This window comes from Monodelphis domestica, chromosome 3 (genome assembly GCF_027887165.1).
Source record: "Monodelphis domestica isolate mMonDom1 chromosome 3, mMonDom1.pri, whole genome shotgun sequence".
NCBI classification, from domain to species: Eukaryota; Metazoa; Chordata; class Mammalia; order Didelphimorphia; family Didelphidae; genus Monodelphis; species Monodelphis domestica.
This window is the reverse complement of record NC_077229.1, coordinates 255,090,624-255,118,543: the sequence shown is the minus strand read 5'-3', so window position 1 is coordinate 255,118,543 and position 27,920 is coordinate 255,090,624. Positions and strand designations below refer to the sequence as shown.

General features: G+C 36.4%; 2 protein-coding genes and 1 long non-coding RNA gene across 12 annotated transcripts in view; 2 read left to right on the top strand and 1 right to left on the bottom strand.

The window, feature by feature from the left end:
- The first annotated feature begins 186 nt into the window (after nt 1–186).
- SEH1L (SEH1 like nucleoporin) lies at nt 187–17,436 on the top strand. 2 transcript variants are annotated; one of them, XM_007487746.3, is made up of 9 exons: nt 187–477; nt 5,592–5,642; nt 7,555–7,701; nt 9,224–9,435; nt 11,545–11,643; nt 12,299–12,439; nt 12,893–13,050; nt 13,764–13,917; nt 16,750–17,436. In XM_007487746.3, exons 1-9 carry the CDS (start codon nt 367–369, stop codon nt 16,955–16,957), a joined length of 1,281 nt encoding a protein of 426 aa, XP_007487808.1. In that variant the 5' UTR covers nt 187–366; the 3' UTR covers nt 16,958–17,436. The 2 variants fall into 2 exon arrangements, with proteins under 2 accessions (XP_007487808.1, XP_007487809.1); XM_007487747.3 differs by having other exon boundaries at nt 203–477; nt 15,049–17,436.
- An 88-nt stretch (nt 17,437–17,524) lies between these two features.
- Nucleotides 17,525–25,819, bottom strand: LOC103100756 (uncharacterized). The gene is made up of 3 exons (XR_464859.3): nt 22,558–25,819; nt 21,424–21,499; nt 17,525–20,424 (listed from the first exon to the last, which is right to left on the bottom strand). It is a non-coding gene; the product is annotated as an uncharacterized LOC103100756 (long non-coding RNA).
- The window catches only part of CEP192 (centrosomal protein 192), a 163,694-nt gene continuing 160,536 nt past the window's right edge, over nt 24,763–27,920 (top strand). Inside the window, exons 1-2 of one of the 9 annotated variants that reach the window (XM_056823614.1) lie at nt 25,878–26,030; nt 27,014–27,178. Coding sequence is in view for 3 of the 9 variants with exons in the window: in XM_056823616.1 (XP_056679594.1) it covers nt 26,224–26,312 (89 nt within the window). In the remaining 6 variants the exon portion in view is untranslated. Of the gene's footprint in view, nt 24,870–25,877; nt 26,031–26,112; nt 26,313–26,390; nt 26,521–27,013; nt 27,179–27,920 lie in introns of those variants that run through there. The other 8 variants (XM_007487748.3, XM_016431692.2, XM_007487749.3 and 5 more) reach the window with 8 other exon arrangements.

Here is a 27,920-nt window from a genome sequence, read left to right as displayed (position 1 = left end):
TATTTAGAATTTTTAGGTTCACCTTAAAAAAGAAAATTTGATCAAAATACAAAACACCGATGTGGGAGGCTACAGCACTTTCTAGCTCTTTTTCCAGGGACTGGGCAGAGACGTGACGTAAGCATCGAGAGGAGAGACAAGTAGAGCGCCCCATGCTGGCATCGCAGAGAAGCGCTCTTTTGTACGGGCTTCCAATTAGTGGAGACGGGGGAGTGGGGCGCGCATGCGCACTCTTTCCAGCTAGCCGTCTGTGAGAGCGTTCGGGACGCCCTGTGCATGGAGGCCCAGCGTGCGCCAGGGGAGGCCTTCGGAAGTTTGAGGTTCAAGGCTAAAGCCGAGTAGGCGGGTACTCGCCGTGGCGCAGTGATGTTCGTGGCGCGCAGTATCGCGGCGGATCACAAGGATCTCATCCACGATGTGTCTTTTGATTTCCACGGGCGGCGGATGGCGACTTGCTCCAGTGACCAGAGTGTAAAGGTACGGAAGAGGCTTGTGGGAAAAGTGAGGGCTGGGAAAAATGAGCTATATTGCTGAGCTGCGGCGGTTGGGGCATGTCGCTCTAGGGCCACCTGCCCTCCAGTCCACGGGCGTTAGTGCGGCCTGAATGTTGGCCGCTTCCCTGGCGCCCCTTTGCGTGAGGGTGGGGCGCGTGCGCAGAAGTCACGGAATGGGGGAAGGGGTGGGGAGGGGCTCTCGAGAGTTCTTTGCATCTCTGACTTCCGCCAGACCTGGAGGTTTGAGGGACTCCTCACCACGCGAACTCTTAACGCGAGGCTGGGCTCTAGGACGGCTCTCACCTTTCACGTTAAAAAAAAAAATGCTCCCCAAACTGAGCAAACACGATAGCATTTCATTTATTTTATAAACATTTTAATTATGAACTTAATCCTCAAACATTTCAATATACGAAGAACAAGAAAGAGGACTGTGTAAGAAACCGAACTAAAGTTATTCAATATTTTCTCCCGTCATTTTCACGAGATTAGTTCCCCATACCCAAGTAGTGGATAGACCGATTTATTGAATTTTGGGGTTTGGAGGAACCACTTCCAATACCATTTCATATCCAGAAAGTTCAACAAACCTATGCCTCATACATAGATTTTTAAGTGTATAATGTAAACTTCCATTAATAAACTTGACTTGGTGAGACTAAGGGAAAAGATGTAAATAATTTGTCAGTCACATTTAGAACAGAAAGATTTTGTTATAAAAATTTTACTCATTTTGTATCTTGTTAACATCTTGTTTCCATGATGGGAAGCAATGTAAATTAAGTTTTATCCCATGAACTTATCACTAAAGCTTTTTAAATCCCCTTTTTGATGCCTCTTTATTACTTAAATATGATTTGAAGCGTGTTCTACAGTTACTTTTACTGTGAACTTGACTGCTCCAGAATTTTTACATGCTGCCAGAATACCTAAACTTAATTTGTTAAAATTAAGTTGAATCCTTAATCATATTTAAAGTTTCAGAACTTACCAGGTAAAGGACTGAAAATGAGTAATATTCATACCCAGGTGAAGGACACTTGACTGTAGTTGATTTTTTTTCCTTAACCTCCAAAGCCCACTTCAGTTCTAACTTGTTCTAATTATTCTTTTATAATATCTGTTTAACACAGGAATATCTAGATTTTTCTTATTCTATAAGAGATTCTCATCAATTTCCTGAGGTACATTCTCTGTTTGCCATTGTCCTTGAGGATAACCAGATCTAGCCCTTTTTCCTTGATCAATAGTTCAAACAGCCTGAATCATGCCTTCTAGGTTGGTATCAACAGCCATAATCTTCTCTGCCTTAAGGGGAACCACAAATCTAAAGATCTTCTTCACTTGGGTCAGAGTTTGAAGGACAGCCATAAAGAGTACATGTACTTGTCCTAGGACTTGCCAGAGTACCAGTTCATTTTGAAATGGCAACTGCAAAACAGACATTGTTATGTTGCCAACATAATCCAAAGTTTCCACTACCAGATGGGTAAATTTGCTATATAAAATGTGGTAAATCCAAAAACAGGCAATGCTGCAATGACCACCACTCCAAAAACAATTTGCTTGAATATTTTGTCTTTCTTCCTTTACCACTCTGCCTGTAGTAGCACTAGTGGTAAGATATTGTAATAGAATTGTGGGGTTCAGTCAAACTTGGGGTGCCAATTGTAATAAAAAGGATAATCTTTGTGGAAAATTATATTTGGTTGTGGTAACTGGATACTCTGGTTTGGGACTAGAGAGCCATTAAGGGGAACCTTCAAGGATGCCTATTTGTAATGGAGATAGATGAGAGATAATGCTAGAGAGATAGATACTGCTAAAGGGGTGCTCTGGAGCTGCCTATTGATCACTAATGGCTAATAAGTCAAGATGTTCCCTAGTTCACCTCCCAGGTTTTACCCAGCCCTTTTGCCTCCCTTTCCCCCTCCCCTGGTCTCAGTCAGCCACCTTCTAAGTAACTCAGGAGAACTATGAGATTTCAGAGAAATATTCTTCACTCTTCCTTTCTCAAGTAAGGGGGTTTATTGGGAACAAACAGGATGGGAATTGAAGGTGAGAGGGATGAGGGTGTCCCTCATCTCTAAGGAGAACTAGTAGGGTGTGGGAAATGTCAGTCCAGCTGTGACACAGACAGCCAGAGAGATGGAGGAAAAGTATTTTTCTTCTTCCTTCTTCAGTCAGATAATCTCTGCTTGAGTAAAGTCCAGACTGTCAAAAAGCTAGTCTCTTTTAGTCAGGAACCCAGAGAAGAGATTTCTCCCTCTGTCAGTAACCCCCAGAGAGAGAGACCCCAAGTCCCAATTTCTCTCCCTGGCCAGCTTCAACTGCCTCTTCCTGGGAACATTCCATTTGGAATCTTCACTTTGATTTTGCAGATCAGGTCCCCAGCTTTGTTTTTTGTAAACCTCTCTTTCTTCATGCCTCTTCCACATTAGTCATTTTCAGCCTTATCCAACTCTTTGTGACCCCACTTGGGGTTTTCTGGTAGAGATGATGGAGTGGTTTGCCATTTTACAGATGAGGTATGGAGGCAAACAAAGTTTGTTGATTTGCCCAGGGTCACACAACTAGTAAGTGTCTGATTTGAACTCTGGGAAACGAGTCTTCCTGACTATCCATCTAGCTGTCTGTTATTTTCTATTTTAAAAGTAAACATTTTTACATGCATCTCTAATTGGCCTCACCCATTACTTCTAACTCTGCACCATGCCTTCTCCAACCTCCATCATTGAACAACAACCACATAATCCTCATTATAAACATGCAGTATAGGAAAAAAATTCTCAAACTGGACATGCCTATATATGCATATTTCTTTTATTTTAAGTTTACCTCTAAGGCAGGAGGTGAGTTTCATCTTAAGTCTTCTAGACTCCCCCACCCTTTTATCTTTTTTTTTTTTTAGGTTTTAAAGCTCTGCTTGTTGGGAGAGTTATAATTTTTTCTCTTTAATTTTTAAAAAGTATTTTTCCATGGTTACATGATTCCTGTTCTCTCCCTCCCCTTTTACCTCCTCCCTCCTGGAGCTGACAAGCAATTCCACTTAGTTATACATGTATTATCACTCAAAACTTATTTCCATATTATTCATTTTTGTAATAATCTTTTAAAACCAAAAGCTCATTGAACTCCCTTTTTATCATTGCACTAATCAGAATTCTAAATTCTTAAAAAGTTGTGTCTCTACAATATTGTTATTGTATAAATTGCTCTTCTAGTTCTACTTACTTTGCTCTGATTTGGTTCGCAGAATCTTCCCAGTTCTAAAACTGCCCATTTCATCACTTACGGCACAGTAATATTCTATTACGTTCATATATTGTAATTTGTTTAGCCATTCCCCAAAAGTGAGAAAACCCCTTAGTTTCCAGTTTTTGTCTACTATGAAAAGAGCTGCTATGAATACTTTTGTATGTATAGGTATTTTTCCCTCCTAACTTTAATCTCTTTGGGGTATGCTCTTAGTAGTGGTATAGCTAGGCCAAGTTTGGTTTAGTATCTTTGTGGGCATAGTTTCCAAATTGTGTTCCAGAGTGGCTGGACCAATTCACAGCTCTCACAACAGTGCACTAGTACTTGTTTTCTTGTAATACCTCCTTATGCTTGGCATTTTTCGTTTTTTTTTATCCTCTTTGCCTGTCAAATGGGTATGAATGTGATACCTTAAAGCTGCTTTAAGTTCCATTTCTCTAATTACTCTTGACTTCTAGTATTTCAATTAGTAGTTGTTAATAGCTCAGATTTGACCATGTATTTTTCAGAGAATCCAATGGCAAGTTGAGATTCTAAAAAGTAATAACTTTTAATTCTGGATTTATAATACATGAAAGGTGTCAAATATTGTCTTAGAAGGCATCAGTTACTTTCATTTTATTATTTAGGATAATTAGGTAACTTGGGATACCTTACCAAATAATGTTTTATACGAACATAGATTTAAAGCTGGAAATAACTTTTAGGTGAGAGAGAGAGAGAGAGAGAGAGAGAGAGAGAGAGAGAGAGAGAGAGAGAGAGAGAGAGAGAGAGAGAGAGAGAGTGAGAGTGTGTGTGTGTGTGTGTGTGTGTGTCCCAGATAAGTTAAGTGACTTGCCCAAAATTGGAACAGTATAAATGGCAGAGTTTTGGATTCAAAACCAGTTCCTCTAATTACAAATTTTGAGGCCTTTCTACTTCATCACATTGATATTGTTACAGTGTGTTTTGAATTCACTTAGCATTTTTTCCCTTAAAGTGCTTTTTTTATTCCAAATGTTTACAGATCCAAACAAAACAAGCACTTCCATATCTAAAAAAAACCAGATATGCAAATGATATTACGGATCTATATGTTCGACTTATTTTTCTTCATATCTATATAATAGGTCCCATCCACTAGTGTCCCAAGACCACCACAGTCTCCTACAGGGAGGCCAACATGTTCATTAAGTCTGTCATGTTTTTTCTTTCTTTTCAGTTTCTGGAGGTAACAGTTTATTCTCAGTTTATTCTTCATGTATTAGTTCTGTGGCTGTGTATAATGTTCTCCTGGTTCTACTCATTTCACTGTTCATTATTTCGTATAGTTCTTCCCAGGTTTTTAAAAAATCAGTTTGTTCATCATTTCTTATGACTCAGTTATATTCAATCACAATCATATACTACAATTTGTTCAGCCATTCCCCGATTGATGGACATCCCCCGAGTTTCCAATTTTTTGCCACCACAAAGATCTCTAAGTCTAAAGGTATACACACTTTTTAACTATGGGGGTAATTCTAAGTTTCTCTCAAAAATGCTTGGATCATCAGTGTTCCCATTTTTCTGCATCTCCTCCAATATTTGTCACTTTGCCCTTTTGTCATTTAGTCAGTCTGGTGGGTGTGAGGTGATATTTCAAAATTGGTTTGCCTTTCACTAATCAGTAGTGATATAGAGCATTTTTTCACATACTTACATATGGCTTTGATTTCTTCACCTGAAAATTGCTCATGCCTTTTGACCATTTATCAATTAGGGGATGGCTCTTATTATAAATTCAACAAAATTGACATATGTAAAATGCTTCTCTTACTGACAGAACACAGATGTTGATAAATCTTGCCTGTCTTACAGGTCTGGGACAAAAGTGAAAGTGGGGATTGGCATTGCACCGCTAGCTGGAAGGTAATGATTTTAATCATTAAAAAAATAATTTTGATTATTTTGGATCATACTATGCTATGCTAAATTTGAATATTTAACTTTCACTTAATGGTGTTGCTATTCACTTCTTGGAGAGAGTATTTGTGGGACTTTTTTCGTCAATCCTAATTGTTATAAGGTAGATTTAAATTGTTTTATTCTTTATTATGTAGAGTACACAAATCTAAAATAATGAGAGAAAACTGAAAATGTAGGTGCCTAAAATCAGTAAAAGATTGTCTCATCTGTTAGGATATTTACATTACCATTTTATAAGTAGGTAATCAACTAATATTTATTAAGTGCCTATTAGAGTGCTGGATACTATGTTAAACATGAGGGTACAAAGAAAGGTAGGAACCAGATCTCATCTCAAGAAGCTCTCTTTGTAATGGAGGAGACAATAGGTAAACAAATTTATACAAAGAAGCTGAAGACAAGAGAAATTGAGTGTAGTTTTAGAAGGGGGGGCACTAACATTAAGGAGACCTCTTTTCATGGGGCAGTTTTTCTAGGTAATGTATAAAGCCAATTATATAGATAAAGTCTCAGTCCTATTGTGTTTTTTTTTTTATGTATTAGTCAATTCCTGGATGAAATAAATATCAGACAGTGAAGTAAAAATATTCAACCTTGAATGGTGTAGTTGCATCTTGTAGGAAATATTAGGATGAAAGGAAGTGCTCTAATTTGTAATATAATGTGAAATTAATTCTGAAACATATCAGCAATGAAGCAGGATCTCTTTGAGAAGTTGATTTTGTAAATCAGTTGTTTAGAATCCAGAATAAATATTCCCATTAAAACCAGTTTTATAATGACAGTTTCCATGACTAGCACACAGAAGCTTTTAAGCTCCATAATATAGCTCAAGTATAGTATTTATATTCTACAACCTAAGCACAGTGTATAATGATGTTTCAGTGGGAGAAAAGCATTTAGGGTTTTAACTTGGGATGCCAAGTACATACCTTTTCTTACTTCCCCGAATTTTCCACTTCTGCATACTGCAGTGATGGCAGCTTGTCACTCCCCATTAGGTAATAAAAATAGAGATTCTTCTAATTTTAAGTGGCAGTGGTAACGACTATATTCTGAAGAAGGAGCTCCAGTGAGGTTGGAAAGGTAGCAAGGATAGGGACTCTTGAAAAGGAGGGGTAAGGAGTTGTTCCAGGCTAGGACTTCCTATTTAAATTACTGGAACTACTAAATTGAGAGCCAGTTATTGATTGGCCTACCTTATTATCCAATCAGAAAAGTTTGTCTTCTCTAGCTTCTGTAAAATGGGATTCAGTATCTCAATTTCTCCCCTATTCTTCTGTGTCTGAGGAACACACCTTATGAGATTTTTCAAAGGTTTGAGTATTAGCAAAAACAGAGAACAAATGGGATAAAAAGTCATCTTCTTGTCTTTTTCTTTATTCATACAGAACTAGTAGGGAAATATAGGAGTACATGTAGATAATGATAGTGGTTTTTTGTTATGTATAAAGGACCATAATAACATTCATTTTGTTTTAGAAAAAAATAGGCTTGACTATCTTGGTCCCATTGGAGTGATTAAGACTGACTTTGGGGCAGATGATTAGTAAGAATTGGGATTGGGAATTAGGGAGAATGTTGCTGTTGAAAACAATTCCACAGTTTGTGACAGGGAAGGGAGGTAAAAAATTGAACTGCTAAATTAAAAAAGGAGCTAGGGATTTTTTAACTTTTAGGAGCTATTTTTTTTTCTTTTGCATTAAACACTGGTCTCTGTAGTGCTTTCTCAAGCTAAAAAAGTATGTGTAAAGGAAAGTAATTTTAAAGGGAAAAGTTTGGGAATATTGTTATAATTTCTTTTATTAGTCATTTTGAGTTTTTCCCCCTTAGAATGCTGTTGTTTTTCTTTCAGACACATAGTGGTTCTGTGTGGCGTGTGACATGGGCACATCCTGAATTTGGACAGGTTTTGGCTTCTTGTTCTTTTGACAGAACTGCTGCTGTTTGGGAAGAAATAGTGGGAGAGTCCAATGATAAACTTCGAGGACAGAGTCATTGGGTGAGTCATGTGCTATTAGAGAGGTATATTATTTATGGCACTGATGAGAAGCTTTATAGGAAATAATGACACTTTACCATACCCCTTCAAACACACTGCCCTCTTCTTCCTTCCCTCCTTTCTTTCTTCCCTTCCTGCTAGCTATGTCTTGTTCAAGGAACAGCAAAGCAGACAGTCAAGGATATCAGGGATTTATTGGTTAAGTTGGTTTTTGGGCTTTTTGGCTTCTCTCTGGTTACTGTTTTATATCAGTTGAATTCTGACAAAATGATGATATAGTAAATATTGCCTTTTTGCATTTCTCATTTTTCTTTGTCATTGATGGTCTATTTGAATAGACATGGTTAAAGGAGTGATTGTTTGAGGGGATCATTTTTATCTTTTTTTTCTAATTTTATGATTTTGATCTTTGTGCTTGCTTATGACCTGACTACTTATAGGTAGTTGATTCTAATCTCACTTCCATTTCAATAATGGGTTATTTCTTTTGTGTTAAGATAGTCAATGTTATTTTTGCTATTAGTGCTTACCATGACCAATACTGTCCAATTGGATTTTTTTCTGGAAGAAAATATTCATGATAAATAGGTATGAGACTTCTGAGAACTCTACAAGTCTTTGTTCTTTTTTTCTTAAACTTACCCAATTTTTCTTTCTTTTTTTTCCTTAAAATTTTTTTTAAACCCTTATGTTCTTAGAATAAAAACTAATTAGTGCTTACAGAGCATAATATTTGTAAAGGCTAGGCAAGTGAGGTTAAGTTACTTACCCTGGGTCACATAGCTAAGTAGTACCTGAGGCTAAATTTGAATGCAGGATCTCTGGTCTCTAGGGGCCAGTCTTTGTCTACTGAACCACCTGGCTGCTCCTATATTTTCTAAAATTCTCTCCATGCATACTTTTAGGCTGAAGTTAAGGAGAGACTAAATATTTATTGAGAATTGGAGAAGCTTCTCAAAATTTCCATATAATTTCCCTACTTCATCATCTTCTGTGATAGCTATTGGTCCATAAGCGATACTTATTTCCATTTTGTGATCTTTTTATTTTATGCTTATTTCAAATGTTGCAAAATGAGGTAATTGAGTATCTCACAAAACGTATTTCTTGTTTCTATTTGGGTATGCAATGAAACCAACTCAATCAGTTCCTTTTTCTTCAAGAAACTCTGAACTACTTATTGTCCTCTGGTTTTGTTTAGGTGAAGGTAATCAATATTGTTAGTTTCCTAATAGTATGTCTATCTTCTAGTCATTTGGCAAATATATCACATTTAGAGTACTTAATGTTTATAGTTGGTCTAAAAACTTTGATTTTAGCACCCCCTGTCCCTTTTATGTCATGCTACCACTATTACAGTGGAAGGGGGAAAGGATTTTACAAAACTGAAAACTTTTTTTATTTTCTTTATTTTATAGATTGTTGTAACCAAAAAGTTCATCATCAAGCAGCTCATAGTAAACTTTTAATAAATGTGTATTGACTTGATATTCCTTAGTATTTTGTTAATTCTTTTGTTTAGGTTAAGAGGACCACTTTGGTCGATAGCAGAACATCAGTTACTGATGTGAAGTTTGCTCCTAAACATATGGGTCTTATGTTAGCAACCTGTTCAGCAGATGGTGTGGTGAGAATATATGAAGCTCCAGATGTTATGAATCTTAGTCAATGGTCATTGCAGCATGAAATCTCATGTAAGCTAAGCTGTAGTTGTATTTCATGGAATCCTTCAAGGTAAGCCATCTCCTAGTTCTTTGATTAAAAAAAAAGGCAAAAACATTATATGTCAAAGAAAATCTAGAAAAAAATGTAAGTTTGGAAAGTAATTTCTGAATGGCCTAATGTGGAAATCATCAGTTAAACTTGTCACATATTCATAGTAGAAAAGACACTTGCCATTTAATATTAGTGCCAATTCTTTATAAAATGTTTTGTAATTGAAGAGCTTTTTCTTCAAAGTATGTTCTTTAAACATTTTTAATAACATTTTCCCCCTCAATTACATGTAAAAGCAATTTTTAATCTTCATTTTTTTAAACTTTGAACCAAATTCTCTCCCTCTATCACCTACTCCCTACTTGAAATGACAAGCAATCCAATATAGATTTTACATGTGTAATAAAGTAAAACATTCCATGCATGTTCTAAGAAGTAATAGCATAGAATATTAAGAGCAAACCTTTAAAAATTTTTAGTTATGTGATTTTGTAGTATAGAATTGTAAATGTAATTTATATTCTCATTAATGGTTGACAGTATATGAATTAAAACTTATACTGATTTGTGACTCAGACCTCTAGTACTTCACAATCTGCCCCCATAATATTAAAGCTAATTATTGACGATTCAAATTAGTCATGCCATTATTAATTGAGGATAGAACAAATGGTTTCTACATTTATATTGACTTTCATGACTCCTTCATTTTGTTTTCAGCTTTAAGGGGTAAGAAAATCAATGAAACTCAAGCCACAGTATTGAGTTCTTTTTAAAAAGTCTTTGAGACCCTAGTTGTTGAGAGGTACAAAAGTGAGGATCTAGGGAGGCAGGAGAGATAAGAGTTGAAAAGTCTGTAACTACTTGATAAATGTTCTCTGAATATATAGAATCATACTTCCTAGAGTGTAAGCTTCTTAAGGGTGTGGACTATGTTCTTACCTATCTTTGTATCTCCTATTGTACTTGACAGCAACCCTTGCACCTGGTATTTCTTGAATTAAATTGAATTCCCCTTTCTGTAAGTACAGTTGTCCATAGGATGAATCTGGAAATATAAGTAACATCTGGGGAGGAGGCTATTTTACTCTTCTCTTCTGCTGTTCTTCCTGAATTAGGATTGTGATTTACCAAAAAAGCCAGTCCATTTCTATTTATTGTTACAATTTGGCTGTATCCCAATAGTATTTTACTTTAAAAAAAAATCTTATTTTATGGACATCTTCTGTTTTAATGACTTTCATTTTTAAATATTTTCCTCCCCTCTTCCCTACCTAGCAACTTATTCCTTGTAACAAAGATTAAAAAAAGAGAGAAAAATGTAGTACCTCAAAACCAAATAATAAATCAACTATATCTGACTTATATAGTTGATATCCATAGTATTCCTTCTCTGCAAAGAAGGGAGATAAAAGGTTGCTTTCAATGACATGTTGTATTTACCAAGTTCTTTGCCTCAAGGGAAAAGTATTTCATATCTTTGATTCCTGTGTTCTTGATTGTCAAATGTTTGAACCTTTTTTTGTGGGAGAAAAGTTATTTTCTGTCATAAAAAACAAATCTAGAAGGATCTCATGTGAGAGGTGTATTAATAATAGGTTTTTGTGCTTAATATTTTAAAAAGCCATTATAACAACTCTTGTGAGGTGGTTATTCCCATTACTTCCCAGATAAGCTCAGGGAGTTACTGGCTAACAGTTTATATGACTAATAAATGGCAGAATCACATGTTTTTAAATTCTCTGGTAGCAAGTCTTTCTTTCTGTTATACTACTCCAGATAGTCCAATTAATTGTAATTGACTAGATTCTAAGTTCTTTGACAACACAAATTGTATCTTAATTATCTTTGACTCCATTAGAGTGCATAGCTTATAGTTTTAATGAGAATAAATATATCCCTAAATTTCAGTGCAAGAAACAACTCCCCCCCTAAAAAGTTGAATCATAGATGAGTCAAGAGGGTAATTACTCTGTAATTTTCAATTAGGTCGCTTTTTATCTCCAGTATATTCAAGTTCTATTTTGCCAAATGAAGTTAAATTGGATATGTAAAGTCAGTTATCAGCCTTTCTTATTATGATCACAATATGTCTGTGTAAATAATCTGTTTACTTTTTATTTCTAGTTCTCGTGCTCATTCCCCCATGATAGCCGTAGGAAGTGATGACAATAGTCCAAATATATCTGCTAAGGTTCAGATTTATGAATATAATGAAAATACCAGGTAAGCTAATCAGTCTAGAGAGTCCTAATTTGTTTATTTTTTTTACTTTTTGATTTGTATATTTTATTTTTAAAGAGTTTTTTCCAAGTAAATTGTATTCTGCTTACTATTGCATTTTATATATGTATACACACACTACGTAGGTAACAGTTCTGTACCGAAGAATGAATTCCATTGTGCCTCATCTTGTTGCCAATACACAGTTGATCTTTAGCAATGCTAATAATATATTTCACTTACAGGAACAGGGATTAGCAAATTGATTTGTTCCCTTGCTTCAGAAAGTCATTTTTTAGTTTAAAACCTGCATGATTCCAGTATTGAGTGATGGTTGGATCTTGGAAAACCTGTATAATTTATACTTCTTGAGAAATGTTCTCATTATTAATGACTAGATATTAATGACTATTAAACTGAGATACACTTTTAAAGTAGTTTTTACTCTGGATATTTTGTTTGAAGTATGTTAAACTGAATTTTAAATCACGAAGCCTTTGGGAATTTTTATTAAATATTGGTTGAATGTAGAAGATAAATATAAAAAAGAGTTTTGTTACAGAGTGCTTGTAGAATGAAATGATAAAACATGATTTATTAATAAATATTTTATTTTTCTTTTGGGAGTACTTTATACAAATGATTTGAATTTTCTTAGGAAATATGCAAAAGCAGAATCCCTTATGACAGTCACTGATCCTGTACATGATATCTCATTTGCACCAAATTTGGGTCGATCATTCCATATCCTAGCAGTAGCAACCAAAGATGTGAGGATTTTCACGCTAAAACCTGTAAGGTAAGCTCTTTAAAGCTGTTTTTTAAAGCTGTATAAGATACTACTATTGATTGGCAAGATGTAAGCAATGATAATGTCAAACAGGATAATTAAAAGAATTTAAACTGTAGTAATGCATTGGATATTTAGCATGGGAGTAGATTTACTTTCCTAATGTTTTGCTTGGTATAAATATCTCAATAGTTTTAATTCATTAAGCATATATCCATTGATGATTAGGCTCATTCATTTTTAGGTATTAATAAAATTACTATGAAAAGTCAAGGAGTTGATTTCATATTTTAACTGAAGCTTTGTTTTACAATTTCTTTGTACTTTGTATCCGTTCATCCCTTTAACCTTTCTTTGGGGGGATGTAACCTTCCATTTTTAGATAATTTAAATTTTTCATTTTGAACAACTTGTTTTTCAATCCCTCTGCACAGTGCCTCAGTAAAACTTTTTTTTTTAAAGGAAAGAATTAACTTCTTCTGGTGGTCCAACAAAATTTGAGATTCATATAGTAGCTCAATTTGATAATCACAACTCTCAGGTTTGGCGAGTGAGTTGGAATATAACAGGAACAGTACTAGCATCATCTGGAGATGATGGCTGTGTAAGATTGTGGAAAGGTAAGATTTCAGTGAATGATCTGCATTATAAGTAGAATACATCTTACCGTAGTTATTTCTCATAATTAAGAACAAGATATTCTTTTACTATTACAGCATCTACTTTAACATAATGATGATTAAAGGAATTTTATTTTTTTACCAATTTCTATTTTGAATAAAGGAAGCTTTCCATCTATAAACTAAATTGTTACAAAATATTCTGTATGCATAATTGGGGAGTGGGGGGGAAGGCTTGGTGAATAGAGCACTGGACCTATATAGTCAAGAAGACCTTAATTCAAATCTGATCTCAGATACTAGCTGTGACCCTGGGCAAGTCATTTAACCTTTGTTCACCTTAATCTACTGGAGAAGGAAATGGCAAACCAAGAAAAATCTTATGGACAGTATAGTCCACAGAGTCACAAAGAGGAATGCAAGTGAATAACAACCTAATAAAAATAATCATCATTGGTTTTTTGGAAATGCAATTTTTAACCTAGTTTTCTTTGTTGCTTAATTTAGTTAACTAAAACTATAAAAATTCTCAGCTTTCATAGTTGATTTTTTTTTTCAATTTCTGTCTTTTGGAATAATGCCAAATGAGTAGCATGCATTACATTCTTTTTTTTTTAAGTATTTGAAAAATTCATTCTCTTTCATCAAAGTTATTTACTAATGCTTATGCTTAAAGTAAATGCCATCTGTAACCTTTCATCTTTTTGTTCCAGCTAATTATATGGACAATTGGAAGTGTACTGGTATTTTGAAAGGTAATGGGAGCCCAGTCAATGGGAGCTCTTCTCAACAGGGAATCTCAAATGCTTCTTTAGGGTCAAATAATCCAAATCTACAAAATTCACTAAATGGATCTTCGGCTAGCAGGTAGGCTGTTTTGTGTGTGAGCTTGGGAATTTTAAGATAGCCATTTCTTCTTCACACATCTTGGTTCTGGTAGTACTACTCTTGCTGGTTTTATGATTTTTGTAGGTGAGATAAAACCCCTCAAAATTACTAATTTGTTGTCCTGAATTTATTTTTTAATATTATTACTATTTCAACCTACTTTTTCTTAGTTGCTAAAGCTGTCACAGCCACAGAGCAAACTGAATTATCTTTAGAAGTTTAATGGTCAATCATTAGGAATGTAAATTGTCTTTTGAAGGGACTACTTTGATTTTGAAGTATTAAGAAAAACGAAATTGCCCTTGATGGCATTAAGGCTATTTAGTAATACGATTAATACTATCTCTAACAGAAATAGAATTTATTGGTATTATCAGTGTGCCTATCCAAATTGACTGAATGTCATTACTTGAGGTCTTATAGGGAAATGAAGTTGGTAGGGTTTTCTATTATCTTTGGACTAAATTATTTGAGTTTTACTAAAGAATCAGAGTGGAGACTATGATAGGAGACAACAATGAAAAATCTGATTTCTTAATTCCTACTTTTAGAATGTTAGCAGGGAACAAAATATTACGGATGTTTCACAGAGAATATTTGATTATTGTGTTTTCATTAATGCTTAATGCTTTGTAAAGAGAAATAATTTTTTTTATTCTATTTTAAATTAAATACAGATAAGAATATTACTTTATTAAAGTGTGTACTTATGAAGATGGTTTTTGGTTTATGACTTTAATGATATGACATCTGGTTATTTTATGAGCATATTAAATGCAGCTGGCTTCAATTTTGAGGTAGCAATAACAGTTTTCCAATTGCAAAAGTTAGATGCAAGAGGCATATCATTTGACTGGAGCTTATTTTTAATATTTTTACCAAAAGTAAAGTTTATTTCAATGTGAGATTCATTCATGAAGATAACTTTGCAAAATGTGGAGCTCTAATGACTAAACAAGATTGGTTATCATCCTTTTGTGTATTTTTAATTTTAAGCTTGTCAATAACTGTCAGATTTTAATCTATAGTCTTATTATGTCAGTAATAACCATTTGTGTTTAGATCTGTGATGCATTTTCCCTTCTCCATTTGTATTATGTCCTTTAACAGAAAGCACAGCTGATGTCAAGCTTAACTGGAGTAACTTTGCAGTTTTGCTGCTTCTTGCATGCACACAGGAATGGGAAGCAAGCTCCTTCCCCCTCCCCAGCGCTGTTTGACCTCTCCCAAGATACACCAGCAGCCTGCTCACTCCTAAATGCAATCCTAAAGGCCTTTAAAAAAAAATACACTGTTTCTGTACTAGCCAGTGCCATTTGTTGACACTAATGGAACTTCTGAAAATTAAATGGAGAGGCTTTTTGTTTGGAATGTTTGTGAAACTAAATATTATGGGTGTAGAAAAAAAAAGGCTTGTTGTCTTTATGGGTGCGAGGGAGGAAAGAACCCACATTACTCCATTTGGAAGCTATAGACCTCTTTTGTTAGTTTTGTTTCCCAAAACAATATAAACAGGATGGTGAATTTTTATAATTTTTAAATTTGAAGATTGAATAAATCATCAATTTTCATAAATATTGTTTTGAGTGCTAATTTGTTTTACATTTTGTAGTCTTGATTTATTCATATTAATATTTGCTATAACTTGTAATTGGTTTGTAACATTTACAATTTGTTAGCATTAAAGGAATTACAAAGCGCTGACAGTAATTTTAACTGTACAGTTCATAGCTAAATTTATTGTTTGGTATTCATTTATATATTACAAAACTGCTTTTGTAAGTATTTTTTATTAGTGCTCACTAAAGATAATTTTTTTACCATGTACTTGTATGTTCCTTTGGTGTGATTCCATGGAGTAAGGTTTCCTCCAAGTACAAATTCTAAAAGGTACTGTAAATTGGAAAGCACTTAAAATTCCACTAAAAGTGTAGCATGTAAATGAAGCTTCAGCTTGGATTGTACCAGGATTTTATTTGCTATTTATTGGCTGTTTCATTCAATAAATGTTCCCCAAATCTCTGAATCTAAAATCCAAGTGTACTAAAGTGCATAAATATTACGGGTAAGTTATAATTAAAATGGTAAGACTAGGACATGAAATGGTATAATTTTTTCCACCTTTCATTTAGAAATCTGTAGCTATACTTGTGTTTTTTGCAGGAAAAACATGTAAGTACACATTATGATTGTATTTCTGTGAGAGATAGTCATTAAAGTGTTGTGATACCTACCTAAACTATGTGAAAGTTTTTTTAATTGGTTCTTAATATTGTGTATACACTTGCATAAAACATAGTTTCATGCTGTTGCTACAAATGAAGCATTATTAAAGCTCAGATAAGTGAGCATCAAATAAATTATGGGTAGTCAGACTAGAAAATACTTTAAATTTTCAAGTTTATCTTTTTAAGAAAAAAAATCAATACTGGAATTTAAAAAACATCTTGTTTAAAAGATTGTACCTGTGTGCGTGCGCGTGCGTGCGTGCGTGCGTGTATGTGTGTATGTGTGTGTGTGTGTGTGTGTGTGTGTGTGTGTGTGTGTGTGTGTGTGTATGTGTATGTGTGTGTGTGTGTTTTACAGTTTCCAAACTTGCTTAAACAATCTTGATTTTGAATTAGGGCCTTGATTTCTGCTATTATGTTCTGTTAGTTTTGGCATGGATTTACTAAAGCTTTTTTTTCCAGCATGTCTTTTCTCCTCTTTGGTTCTCCTTGTATTTACTACTTTTCTCTTTTTTCTTGTTTTTTTTTTGTTTGTTTGTTTTTGTTTTGTTTTGGTGTTTTGTTCCTGTCTTCATTGTTTCAGGTATTTCTTTCCCCCTCTGGATTCCCCACGGGCTGGATCGAGATGGTCCAGTTATGCCCAGATCCTTCCTCCTCCTCCTCCTCCTCCTCCTCCTCCTCTGATAGAACACTCTTGCGATGCTGACACTGCCAACCTCCAGTATCCTCACCCTCGCAGACGATATATCTCTCAGCCTCTTAATCCCTTACCTGAGAATGAAGGGGTTTAAAACACTCACTTAAAAATTTAAAAGGCCTTATTCAGATGCTTGTAAATGCTTTCATTCCAGACAGCTTTCTTTTTCATTTTTTTTCAGATATTTTCTAAATTCAGGGATCTTGCATGTGTTGCAAATAAGACAAAGAGATTTGAATTTCAATATGTTTGTGCTTGTGCATCAAAGGACTGTTTGCTTCTTTTATTGATACCCTTTGATGAAATATGACATGTACAAGCATTAACTGTGAAAGCTATATGGAAAAATAGCTTACTTCAAAGTGCCTGTTCTATACATTTTATTTTGTACTTAGTTTATTATCATGGTCTTGAGTTTTTGCTTTGTCACATTCATGTGTAAGTGTATAATTATAAAGTTCAACATACCTTTGAAGCATACACTAGGAACTGTTTGAATTCTAATGACTCACGGTGTTGGACTAATTAGTTACACAAAATAAACCATTCCTGTGTATAATGCAGCAAAACATACTTTGTAGTGTTTGGTCATTTTTTTTTAAACCCTTACCTTCCATCTTGGAATCAACACTGTGTTCCAAGGCAGAAGAGTGGTAAGGGCTAGGCAATGGGGGTCAAGTGACTTGCCCAGGGTCACACAGCTGGGAAGTGTCTGAGGTCAGATTTGAACCTAGAATCTCCTGTCTCTAGGCCTGGCTCTCAATTCACTGAGCTACCCAGCTGCCCCCTGTTTGGTCATTTTTAAAGAAGCTGCCATTCTGAGTGTAAATACTGAATTTTTAAATTGTGATCTCATTAGTTTATTCAATAAATATAAATATATATATTTTAAACCCTTACCTTCTGTCTTGGAGTCAATACTGTGTATTGGCTCTAAGGCAGAAGAGTGGGAAGGGCTAGACAATGGGGGTTAAGTGACTTGCCCAGGGTCACACAGCTGGGAAGTGTCTGAGGCCAGATTTAAACCTAGGACCTTCTGTCTCTAGCTTCTGTCTCTAGGCCTGACTCAATCCACTGAGCCACCCAGCTGCCCCCTTTAATAAACATATTAAAAGGTATGAATTTATCTTTTTTGATAGTTGACATTTCTGACTATCCATTAATTTCATATTATTTTTGATTTTAGGAGATGAGTATCATTTTAATTAAAGGAGAGAAAGTATTTGTTCTATAGTAGCAACCATCATTTTGAAATTTACTATAGGTAGGCAATCTATTATTACATGGTTAAAATGGCAGGTAAAGTCAAAATTGTAAAATTAGTAACATCCTTTTCAGATGTTGTACTGGAGTGTCCAGAGTATGGCCACCAAGAAGACAGTTGAAGGACCTTCATCATGCCATATGAAGTTTGGTTGAAGGAATTCAGGGTGTTCATCTTAGAGAACACTTAGGGGTATGATAAATATTTCAAAGATGTGGGAAAGAAATTTGATTAGAGATGACTAGGTGGTGAAGTGGATTGAATGCTGGGCTTGGAGTCAGGAAGACATGAGTTTAAATTCTTCTTCAAATGCTTATTAGTTGTATGACCTTGAACAAGTTATTTAACCTATTTGTCTCCTTTTCTTCAAAGGTAAAATGGAAATAATAGCATCTGCCTCCTAGCAGTGCTGTAAAGATCAAATGAGATACTTGTAAAGCATTTAATATCATGCCTGGCACCTTGTAGGTGCTATTTAAATGCTAACTATTACTATTATTGGTTTTCATGGCTCCAGAGAGCTGACCTAAGGAATGGGTGGACATCAAAGTGTGAAATAAAAGTTTTAAAGGAAAAAAGCAAAACAAAACATTAGAGCAATTCAGAAGGGAAATAGACTGCTTTTGGAGATGGTGGGTTACCATACCCTGGAAATCTTCAAAGGCTACTTGCCAGGTAGGTTGTTGAGGAAATGGGTGTCTAAGATATGGTTTGGATGAGATGTCTACTGAGGTCCCTTAAGGGTTTTTTCCTCCCCTAAAGACTGGGTCTTCCTATTTTGCATAGGCTAGAAATGCAGCGGTAATATGTCCATGGGTCCAACCCCACTGACCTCTTTTTCTGTCTGTGGCCAGTTTGTCCTTCTTTATGCAAACTAGTGCTCTTTGCTCTGGGGTACTGACCATATTAATGCCAAATTGAGTGCAAATACCCCATTGGTATAACCCTCTGCAGTTCAGAAGTCCCAAAGTTTAGGAGATACAACACCCTCAGCTTCAGCACAGATTACCAGAATACCCAGGTGCCTCTTTAAGTGTTTCAACAGATCTTGGCCTCTTCAGGGCCTGGTTTTATTTATATATACATATATATATATTCAACAAAGTGGTTTCAGTTAAGGGGAATACTCAAATATGACTCATCCATTGGTATGATAAATGGAAGCAGCAAGTTCTCATGTGATGTCAAATCTTTGATGCCTTTTTAATTTGCCAAATACAGGAAGGTTGTAAAGATTTAATGTATTGTTCTAATCTAATGGAACTTAATTTTTTGTTTTAGTAGAACACTAAGTTCCTTCAGGCAGGGATTTAGTTTTCTCTGTATCCAAAGTATGTCACGTAATTCCTAAGACATGGGGCAGTTAGATGGCTCAGTGGATTGAGAGCCAGGCCTAGAAATGGGTTCAAATCTGGCCCCAGATATTTCCTATCTATGTGAACCTATGCAAAGTCATTAACCACCATTTCCTATCCTTTATTTCTCTTCTGCCTTGGAACGAATACACAGTATTCACTCTTTTTTTTTTTTTTAAACACTTTCTGTCTTGGAGTCAATACTGTGTATTGGTTCCAAGGCAGAAGAGTGGTAAGAGCTAGGCAATGGGGATTAAGTGACTTGCCCAGGGTCACACATCTGGGAAGTGTCTGAGACCAGATTTGAACCTAGGACTTCCTGTCTCTAGTCCTGGCTCTCAATCCACTGAGCTACCCAGCTGCCCCCACAGTATTCACTCTTAAAACAAGATATGGGTTTTTTAAAAAGTGCATAATAGGCATTTAATAAACGCTTGTTGAGCTGTATTGAGATGCTGGGACTAGGTGGGAGAAACCTTTCAAATTACAGTGCTTCCGATAGTTGGTGGTTGTTCTTCATACTCAAAAATGAACAAAGTGACATCACTGGGTGAGGACTTTGGGGATGCAGTGGATGACCTCTGAGGTACAACCCAACCTTTGTGCTCTACAATGCCTAGATCTGCTATCTTTGAGACAATTGGAACAAATCAATCTCATCCACCCCTTCCATTGGTGAAGTCTTCACATGCTTGGGAGAGACATTCCCCCCTAACTCACCAAAGGATTTGAAGCTTCTTGGTTACCCTCAACCTGGTTTAGTCCTTCTGCAGAAATGCTTCACTGGTGGGGTGGCCACTTTGCATTCTATAGTTTCTTGGAGCCACAGGTGAGAGCTGTCTGGCAGATGGACACCAAAGGAAGAAGGCAGCCTTGAAAGGGGCGTGGCAAATCCTCATATGAGAGATACCGGTCCTTCCTGAACATCCTATATTATAGTTCCTGTATTTAGAATAATTAAGATTAGGGCCAAAAGGTTACTCCTCCTCAAGAAAGAATTACCAATTTTAAGAACCTTTTAAAAACTTTAACCCATAAGAATTTTTTTCCTTCAGTAATACTTTATTTTTCTCCAAATACATGTAAAAACAGTTTTTGTCAACCATTTTCTTACATTTTGAATTCCAAATTCTCTTCCTCCTATCCTCCCTGAGATGGTAAGCATTTTGATATTGGTTATACATGTGCTGTCATTCAACATTTCCATATTGGTCACGTGGAAGAAGATACATTAAAATAAAACAAACATAAAAAACCAGGATGAAAATGAAGGGAAAAGTTGTATGCCTCAGGCTACAGACTCCCATCAGTTCTTTCTTTGTAGGTGGATAGCATTTTTTTATCATGAGCCCTTTGGGATTATCTTGGCTCACTATACTGCTATATTAGCTAAATCAGTCACAGTTGTTCATGGTATAGTATTACTGTTTCTGTGAATAATATTGTGATTCTGCTCACTTAACTCTACATCAGTTCATGTAAGTTACCAAGTTTTTCTGAAACTCTGCTTATTTCTTATAGCACAATAGTATTTCATTACAATCATATATGACAGTTTTTTGTTCAGTCATTCTTCAACTGATGTGCATCTCCTCAATTTCCAATTCTTTGCCACAACAAAAAGCTCTGCTAGAAATATTTTTGTACAAATAGGCACTTCAAGGTAATTCTGAAAGCTTTCTCTCCCTGTCCCTCTTTGTAAAGATAATTTTAGGGTTGTGACTTAAATCTAGATTTAATTGGTCGCCAAAGTAAATCTCAAATAAAATACCCAAGTCATTCTGGAAATATAGGGTAATTTAATTAATATAGAGGGAAGGAATTTAAGGAGAAGGAAGGAAGAGGATATAGGATTTCTTCTGCCTGGCCTGTGAGAAGATTAGAGGCTTCTAAAAGGATAAATTTGGAAAATAAAGAAGGAAAACTCAGCCAGAAACTCACCACCGAACTGGACAATAGCTTGTCGCCACGCTAAGATGCCAAAAGGCCCAGCACACTGCTATCGGCCAACTCTCTGCTGCAAAAGGTGATGGAGAGAGGAAGTGACCCAACTATATAGATCTTTCACCCTTGTGTCTCTAAAATTTTATGTCTACCAATCACATCAAAGGCTTTTCTCTAGGACTGCCCATACTTTTAGTTCTCATCTTCTTTTGATTAGATTATATCTTTAGAGTTACTTAACACTTCTTTGTTAAGTTCACCTTTTGTGAGTTACTTAACCTTTTTGTGATTAACCTTTATAGTTACTTAACACCTTTTGGTATTAAGATCTTAAAATAGACTTAACTTAAAGTTCTAGCTTCACAATAAGGTAAGAGTTAAGTACCTTCATTGTTCAATCAGGAGATTACAACTTTATCTTCCCCTAAAGCATAGTCTAAGTAGGGTGGAGTAATTTAAGGTTCATAATCCCCCCTGATTTTGTTAGATTAAGTATCTTCATTGTTAAAATTGGGAAATAGCTAAATCCAATCTTCACATCACTGCTTCTCAATATAATTCAACAAGCATTTATTAAATGCTTATTATAATTTTAGGAATTTTGTTACTATGAATACAAAGACAAGAATAAGAGCCCTTGCCTGAAGAACTTGGGTTCTACTACTGAAAAAGCATCCATGAACTTATTTCTAAAAAAATGTTTTTGATCACTTTCAATGTAATTGGTTTCCTTTGTAGTCATATGTATTTTATTTTATGCATTTTAAAACATCTAACAAAGTGTTATAGTCCATGACACAAAATTGATTAAGAACCTCTATTCTGACAATAAGTCTGTATTAGTGAAATATTCTGGGAATTCATTTTCTTTTTTGTCTGAACACTTACTGAGAAAAATGAAGTTATGTTAGGAAAATGAAATTGCTCCTACTATTTATGCTCTTTTCATTCTAGAAATTTCTGTCCAAACCAATTCTATTTAATCATAAAAGTAGTAAGCTCAAAAGCATTGTTTCTCAGTGGCTGGTTATCTGACTCTTACTAGTATTTAAAACTTATGTTTTAAAAGCGCTTATTTCTTAAAACATCATAGACATATATATATATATACTGCAGCCATTCACCTCATACCTCAGAAGTATCCTGCGTCCCTTCTAGAACCTCCATTTAAAGATGTTGCCCAAGACAGCCATCTCTTTATTTTCCACCAGACTGCACTCCTTTGGACTCCTTTTGTTATTTCCCTTCTAGGTAATCTTTCTCTTCCTCCTTTCAGTTTTTTTACTTGGAGTCTTCAGTAGAATATGAGCTTCTTGAGGGCAGGGACTATCATTTTCTTAAAATTTGTATTGTTATAAATTGAAGTGAAGGTTTATTACCAGATTTATAAGCATTTATTAGTTAAGAGAATGGATGAGGCCCCTGCTTGCTAGAGGAAACATGTTGTGCTGCCACAATGATGCTCCAGGCTCCCACCCTGATAAGAACAGCCTTCAGACATGCCACATGACTTTGTGACTCCTATGCCTTGCCACTAGGGTGCCGGGGATCCAAACCCTCTAAAAGAATTACTTCACATAATCCCTTGGTTGGGGCACAGAGCCTATGCCATTGTAATAGCTTAATAAATGTTTGATCATATAGTGGATAGAGTGCTGGGCCTGGAGACAGGAAGACATTTTCGTGAGTTTGAATCTGGCCTTAGATACTAGCTGTATGTCCTTGGGCAAATCACTTAACCCTTTTTGCCTTAGTTTCTTTATCTATAAAATGAGAGGGAAATGGCAAACCTTTCTGGTACCTTTGCCAAGAAAATCCCCCCCAAATTGGGGTCAGAAAGTACTGAAATGAAAGAATAAATGTTGACTAATACTTTGATAATCATTTCCTCAGCATGAATCCAAGGTTTTTAGATACAACCTAAAAACTTTGGCCTCCCTTTATTGTAATGGCTAGGCTGGAAAATGTATCCTGTAGTCATCCTGTAACAAATCACTTCAAATTTAGGTAGTCTAAATTTCAGATGACAAAGTCTTGTCTCAATGAGTCTCTGGGAACTTTTCCACATGGACTCGTCTCCTTTTCTCCTGCAGTTTGCACCTAAAATTATAGTTTTTCTTTCTAATCTTCAGTCTCTTATTTATTAGCTCCCATCCCTGTTGCTCACAGATATGGCCAAATATTGCTAGCCCTAACATCCCTTCAAACTATTCTATATCCTTTTCTCAGCTAAAGTCTTAGAAAATGCTCTCCATTCTGTCTCCAAGTTCTTTCCAACCTAATCATTCAATTGAAACTGCTCTCTCCAATTGTTATCAGTGAGGTTTTTTGATTGAATTTTACCCTTTTGGCCACTCTCTCTCCTGAATGCAACCTCCCCCCCCCCCCCATTAATACTATTCTATTGGTTTTATCTGTCTGATCATTAATTCTTTTTCCTTTGCTACCCTGTCATCCATATTTCCTATGTTAGTGTACCTCAGGTCTCTCTTCATGTCTTTTTTTCTAGGTCAACTCTTCAATTCAAATGGATTTAATTATTTATTATCTTTATGTAGATTGCTCCAAGGTGATATACTGATCCATGTATTCTTTATCTCAATCTAGTTTAAACAACTTATTTATTGTATATTTCTAATTGGATGACAGTAATAAAATTTACAGATTCCAAAACTCATCTTTTACCCCTGCAAAATCCTCTCTGAAAAATTTCTGACATTTTGTTGAGAGCACCACCATCCTCTCTCACCCATGTTTGCAACTTTGGTGTTATCTTTGATTCTTTGCTCCCTATCAACACATTTTCAATCAGACACCAGATCTTTAGTTTCTACCTCCACATCTCTCACATCAGTCTCTGTTTGCTCCATTTTTGGCCAGATGCCCTCACTTGGACTCAAATTTCAATTACCTAATTGGTCTCTTGTGCCAACTCCTACATTCCAATTCATCTTTTACCCTGCTGGTGTAAAAAAAAAACAACAACTTTTTTTTTTAAACCCTTACCTTTTGTCTTAGAATTGATGCTAAATATCAGTCACAAGGCAGAATGGTAAGGACTAGTTAACTTCTATCTTCTAAACCTCTTCCTTTTGGCTTTTCCTTATTCTTCTTATCCTTCCTACTGTTAATGCTTCCCCAGTTTCACAGTCTCCTTCCTTTTGAATCTATTTTGTATGTTTCTTTGTAAGTAGATGTTCCTCATCCTTTGGATTGTAAACTTTTGGGTAGAGACTTTCACTTTTCTCTTTGTGTCCTTATCACCTAGCTAAGTGCCTGGCACATAATAGCTGTTTAATAAATGCTTGTTGATTGTTTAGAAGCTTTTCTTGTATAGCCACTAGTCAGTTTACACAATGGCCTTCTAGGCCCCAGGAGTTATTTACATGCCATAATGAAAGACTGGAAGACTTTAGTGTACTGCTTCTCCCACTTGCTGAAAGGTGAGATTCCTTTTGGCTAAAAAAAATCAATGAATTGCCCAGCATAGAAAGGTCCAAGGTGGAGAATTTAGATATTTTACTGACTTGTTTGTAGTTTGAGTGAGGAAACATTGGTCTGGAGATTCATGAAATGGGTATTTTAAGACCGATTTACACCAGCCCTGTAACAGACATCAGTGTCTTCTCTTGTAAAATGGGATACTGTTGTCTTAACTATTTCATTGGGTTCTTTCTAGGTCAAAAATAACTTTACATTGTTCAATCGTTATATTCATGGGAACTTTTCGTGACCCCATTTTTGGGGGTTTTTCTTGGCAAAGATAATGGGGTAGTTTACCATTTCCTTCTCCAGTTCATTTTTATAGATGAGGAATTGAGACAAATAAGTTTGTGACTTGCCCAGATTCACAGATCGAGAGTCTGAGACTGGTTTTCAACTCATGAAGATAGGTATTCCTAATTCCAAGTCCAGTGATCTATCCACTACGCTCCCCCGCTGCTGTTTTGTGAAATAAAAATCATTATTTGAATTTAAATCAATATTACTGCTTGGGAAGATCATCCCCAGGAACTACAGACTGTGCCCTAAATAAGATGAGCCCAGCGGCAAGAACTGGGGAGAGTCTGCACTTTTTTTTTTTTTTTTGGTGGCTAAGATCAGCCCGGGCCTACACCGCAAATCTAAGCCTACACCACAAGTTTATCTTCGCCCAGAGAGGAAGAACTGGGATAAAAATTCATCACCAGGTGATGTAGAGAAACATTACGCTTCCGCCCCTTTAGGAGCCCGCTTCTATGTTACTTCAAATACCACAGCTGCACTCCTTTTGCCCAATCAGCAGGCTTCGCGGGCATCGGCTGTCCCTCCCCTCTTCGGCACTGCCCAATGGTAACCTTTTAGGTGAGCTCAGCAGCACCCCCTGGGCGGAAAGGGCGGGCCTCCCACTACCGAATTACAGTAGTAGAGTCTCGAAGAAGATTCGTGCGCTTGCGCACAGCGATTCCGCTATCTTTTACCTACATTTCTCTTCCCTCAGTCCCTCGGTCTGTATTCCTGCCACTACCGTATAAACTAGGGGTAGAGGAGGCGCTCGGCCGCCCGGGCCTTGCTTAGCTTCCCTACCACTTTCTGCACCACGTCACTACCCGGGTGAAGAGGAGGTAGGTTGAGCGTCGCCCCCAGGGCTCGCCATTACTCCTTTGGCCGGGGCTGGGGTGAGGCCGCCCGCGGCTCGAGGAGCGTTTAAACTGGCTGAGGAGCCCTTGGGGTCCTCGGACTGGGAAGAATAAGGAAGGCGGCGTTTGGCGGCCTTGCGCCTGTGGTTTCGTTCTGGAGGCCGGCCCATAGGGCTCCATGTGGAGCTACCTGCCGGGCGCTGGTTCACCGGCCAACTGTCGGAAGAACTGCAGCGATGTAGTCCATCCAGCTCTGCACCCCAGCCGGTTCGCCTTAGGCTGTATAGGGGAGAGGGGCGGGGTTCACACTCTCGCGTGGGGGGGCGGGGCTTGTGGAACGCGGGTGTTCCCGCCCCCTCCCTCTTTCCTGGCGCCTGCCCCTCGGGCTCATCCCACCTAATAATGCGGACTGGACTTACCTCACCGCGTTTTCGTGAGGAAAGCGCTTTGTAAATCTTAAAGCGCTAAGAAAAACGTGAGTGGTGATGATTCCCTCCCACGTCCTTTCTCTTCTTAGACGGAGATCCTTGAAAGGCGCCTGATTTCTGAGGTTGTTCTTGAAGGTGGCCAGCTCCTAGGTTGTCCCCGCCCCCCTCGCGGCCTAGTGTAGGCAAACCTCTGTAGCCCCTTGCTGGGGGGGGGGGGAAGAGATGTGTGCCGCAGATTTGCGTTTGCGATGGGCCCTTTCATGCCTTACTTTGCAATAAAACATACATAGTAAGCATGGAGGAAGCTGAATATTCCAGCGGTGGAGTGGTTTTGAGGTGGTTAAATTGGTAGGACTTTGGGGGCTGGTTGTTTTATGGCTCAGTAACCGTATTTTGATCGGGGTAACATCTGCCAGCTCGTGAGCAAAGACTGACTGAATAGATAAAAGCATTCATTAAGTGTTTACTGTGTACAAAAGCCCACAGCAAAGTGCTTGGGATGCAATGAGTTCGTTTAAATAAGAACTCTTCTATTTTCAGGTTTTCTGTGTTAAGAATGAAGTCTCATTCAAAGCAGTCATTTGGATGACATCTGTGGCTATCCTGGCACATTTCCAAACTGTTGACATTTTGAATTCATCTTACTGGTGGCATTTTAAAAGAAATCCATTTCTACCAGGTTCAGTTTTATGGGCAGGATTTAAGGTGGGTTCTGATGGCTAATAAACTTGATGCATGCTTAATTATGAAATGTTTCAAGTAAGTTGTAAAGTTTACTGCTGGAACTGGATTTTTCTGTCAAGTTTTTAAGTGTTATTGTTCTTTGCAGTTAATGAGATTCCTAATAGCTGCATCAGTTATTTATACAAATTATACTAAAATATAACAACTTAAAGAAACATTGAAAGTAATTAATTGCTAAAATTATACAATCAAAATTGGTAGATATAATACACTTCTTTACATATGTGGTAGGATTTTTAAAAATATCAATTTTATTTTTTTTTTATCTTTGACAATTAGTAAGTATTATAGAAGGAAATGAGATCCTGTAAAGAATTACTGTTCTAGAGAACAATAATTTGTTAATAGATACATTGAGTAAGAGCCATTAATTTGGAGTCAGATTATTTTATCTAAATGCAGACATTTTTTTGACACTCATAACTTTTGTGACCTTGGACAAATCTTTTAACCATCGGCTTCATTTTGCTCATTTGTAAAATAAAGAGGATGGGATTACTTAGCCTCTGAGTATGTTTTCAACTCTAGATAGGTAGGTAGTCTCGCTGTTTGTTTCTGGGTTGTAACCATGTTTGTCAGGTGTAATTTATGTGGTGATTGACTCAGATTATATTACAATATGTAATATTGTAAACATAAAGTTAAAATGTTGGCTTTACAGGCTTACTTATGGTTTCCTCTTTCTACTTTGCTTGAAAATTAT

Excerpts from the sequence above, each read along its gene's own strand:
- SEH1L (XM_007487746.3), top strand. The coding sequence starts at position 367 with ATGTTCGTGGCGCGCAGTATCGCGGCGGATCACAAGGATCTCATCCAC. Across the intron at positions 11,644-12,298 it reads GAATATAATGAAAATACCAG|GAAATATGCAAAAGCAGAAT; the intron begins GTAAGCTAATCA and ends GAATTTTCTTAG. Across the intron at positions 13,918-16,749 it reads AATGGATCTTCGGCTAGCAG|GTATTTCTTTCCCCCTCTGG; the intron begins GTAGGCTGTTTT and ends TCATTGTTTCAG.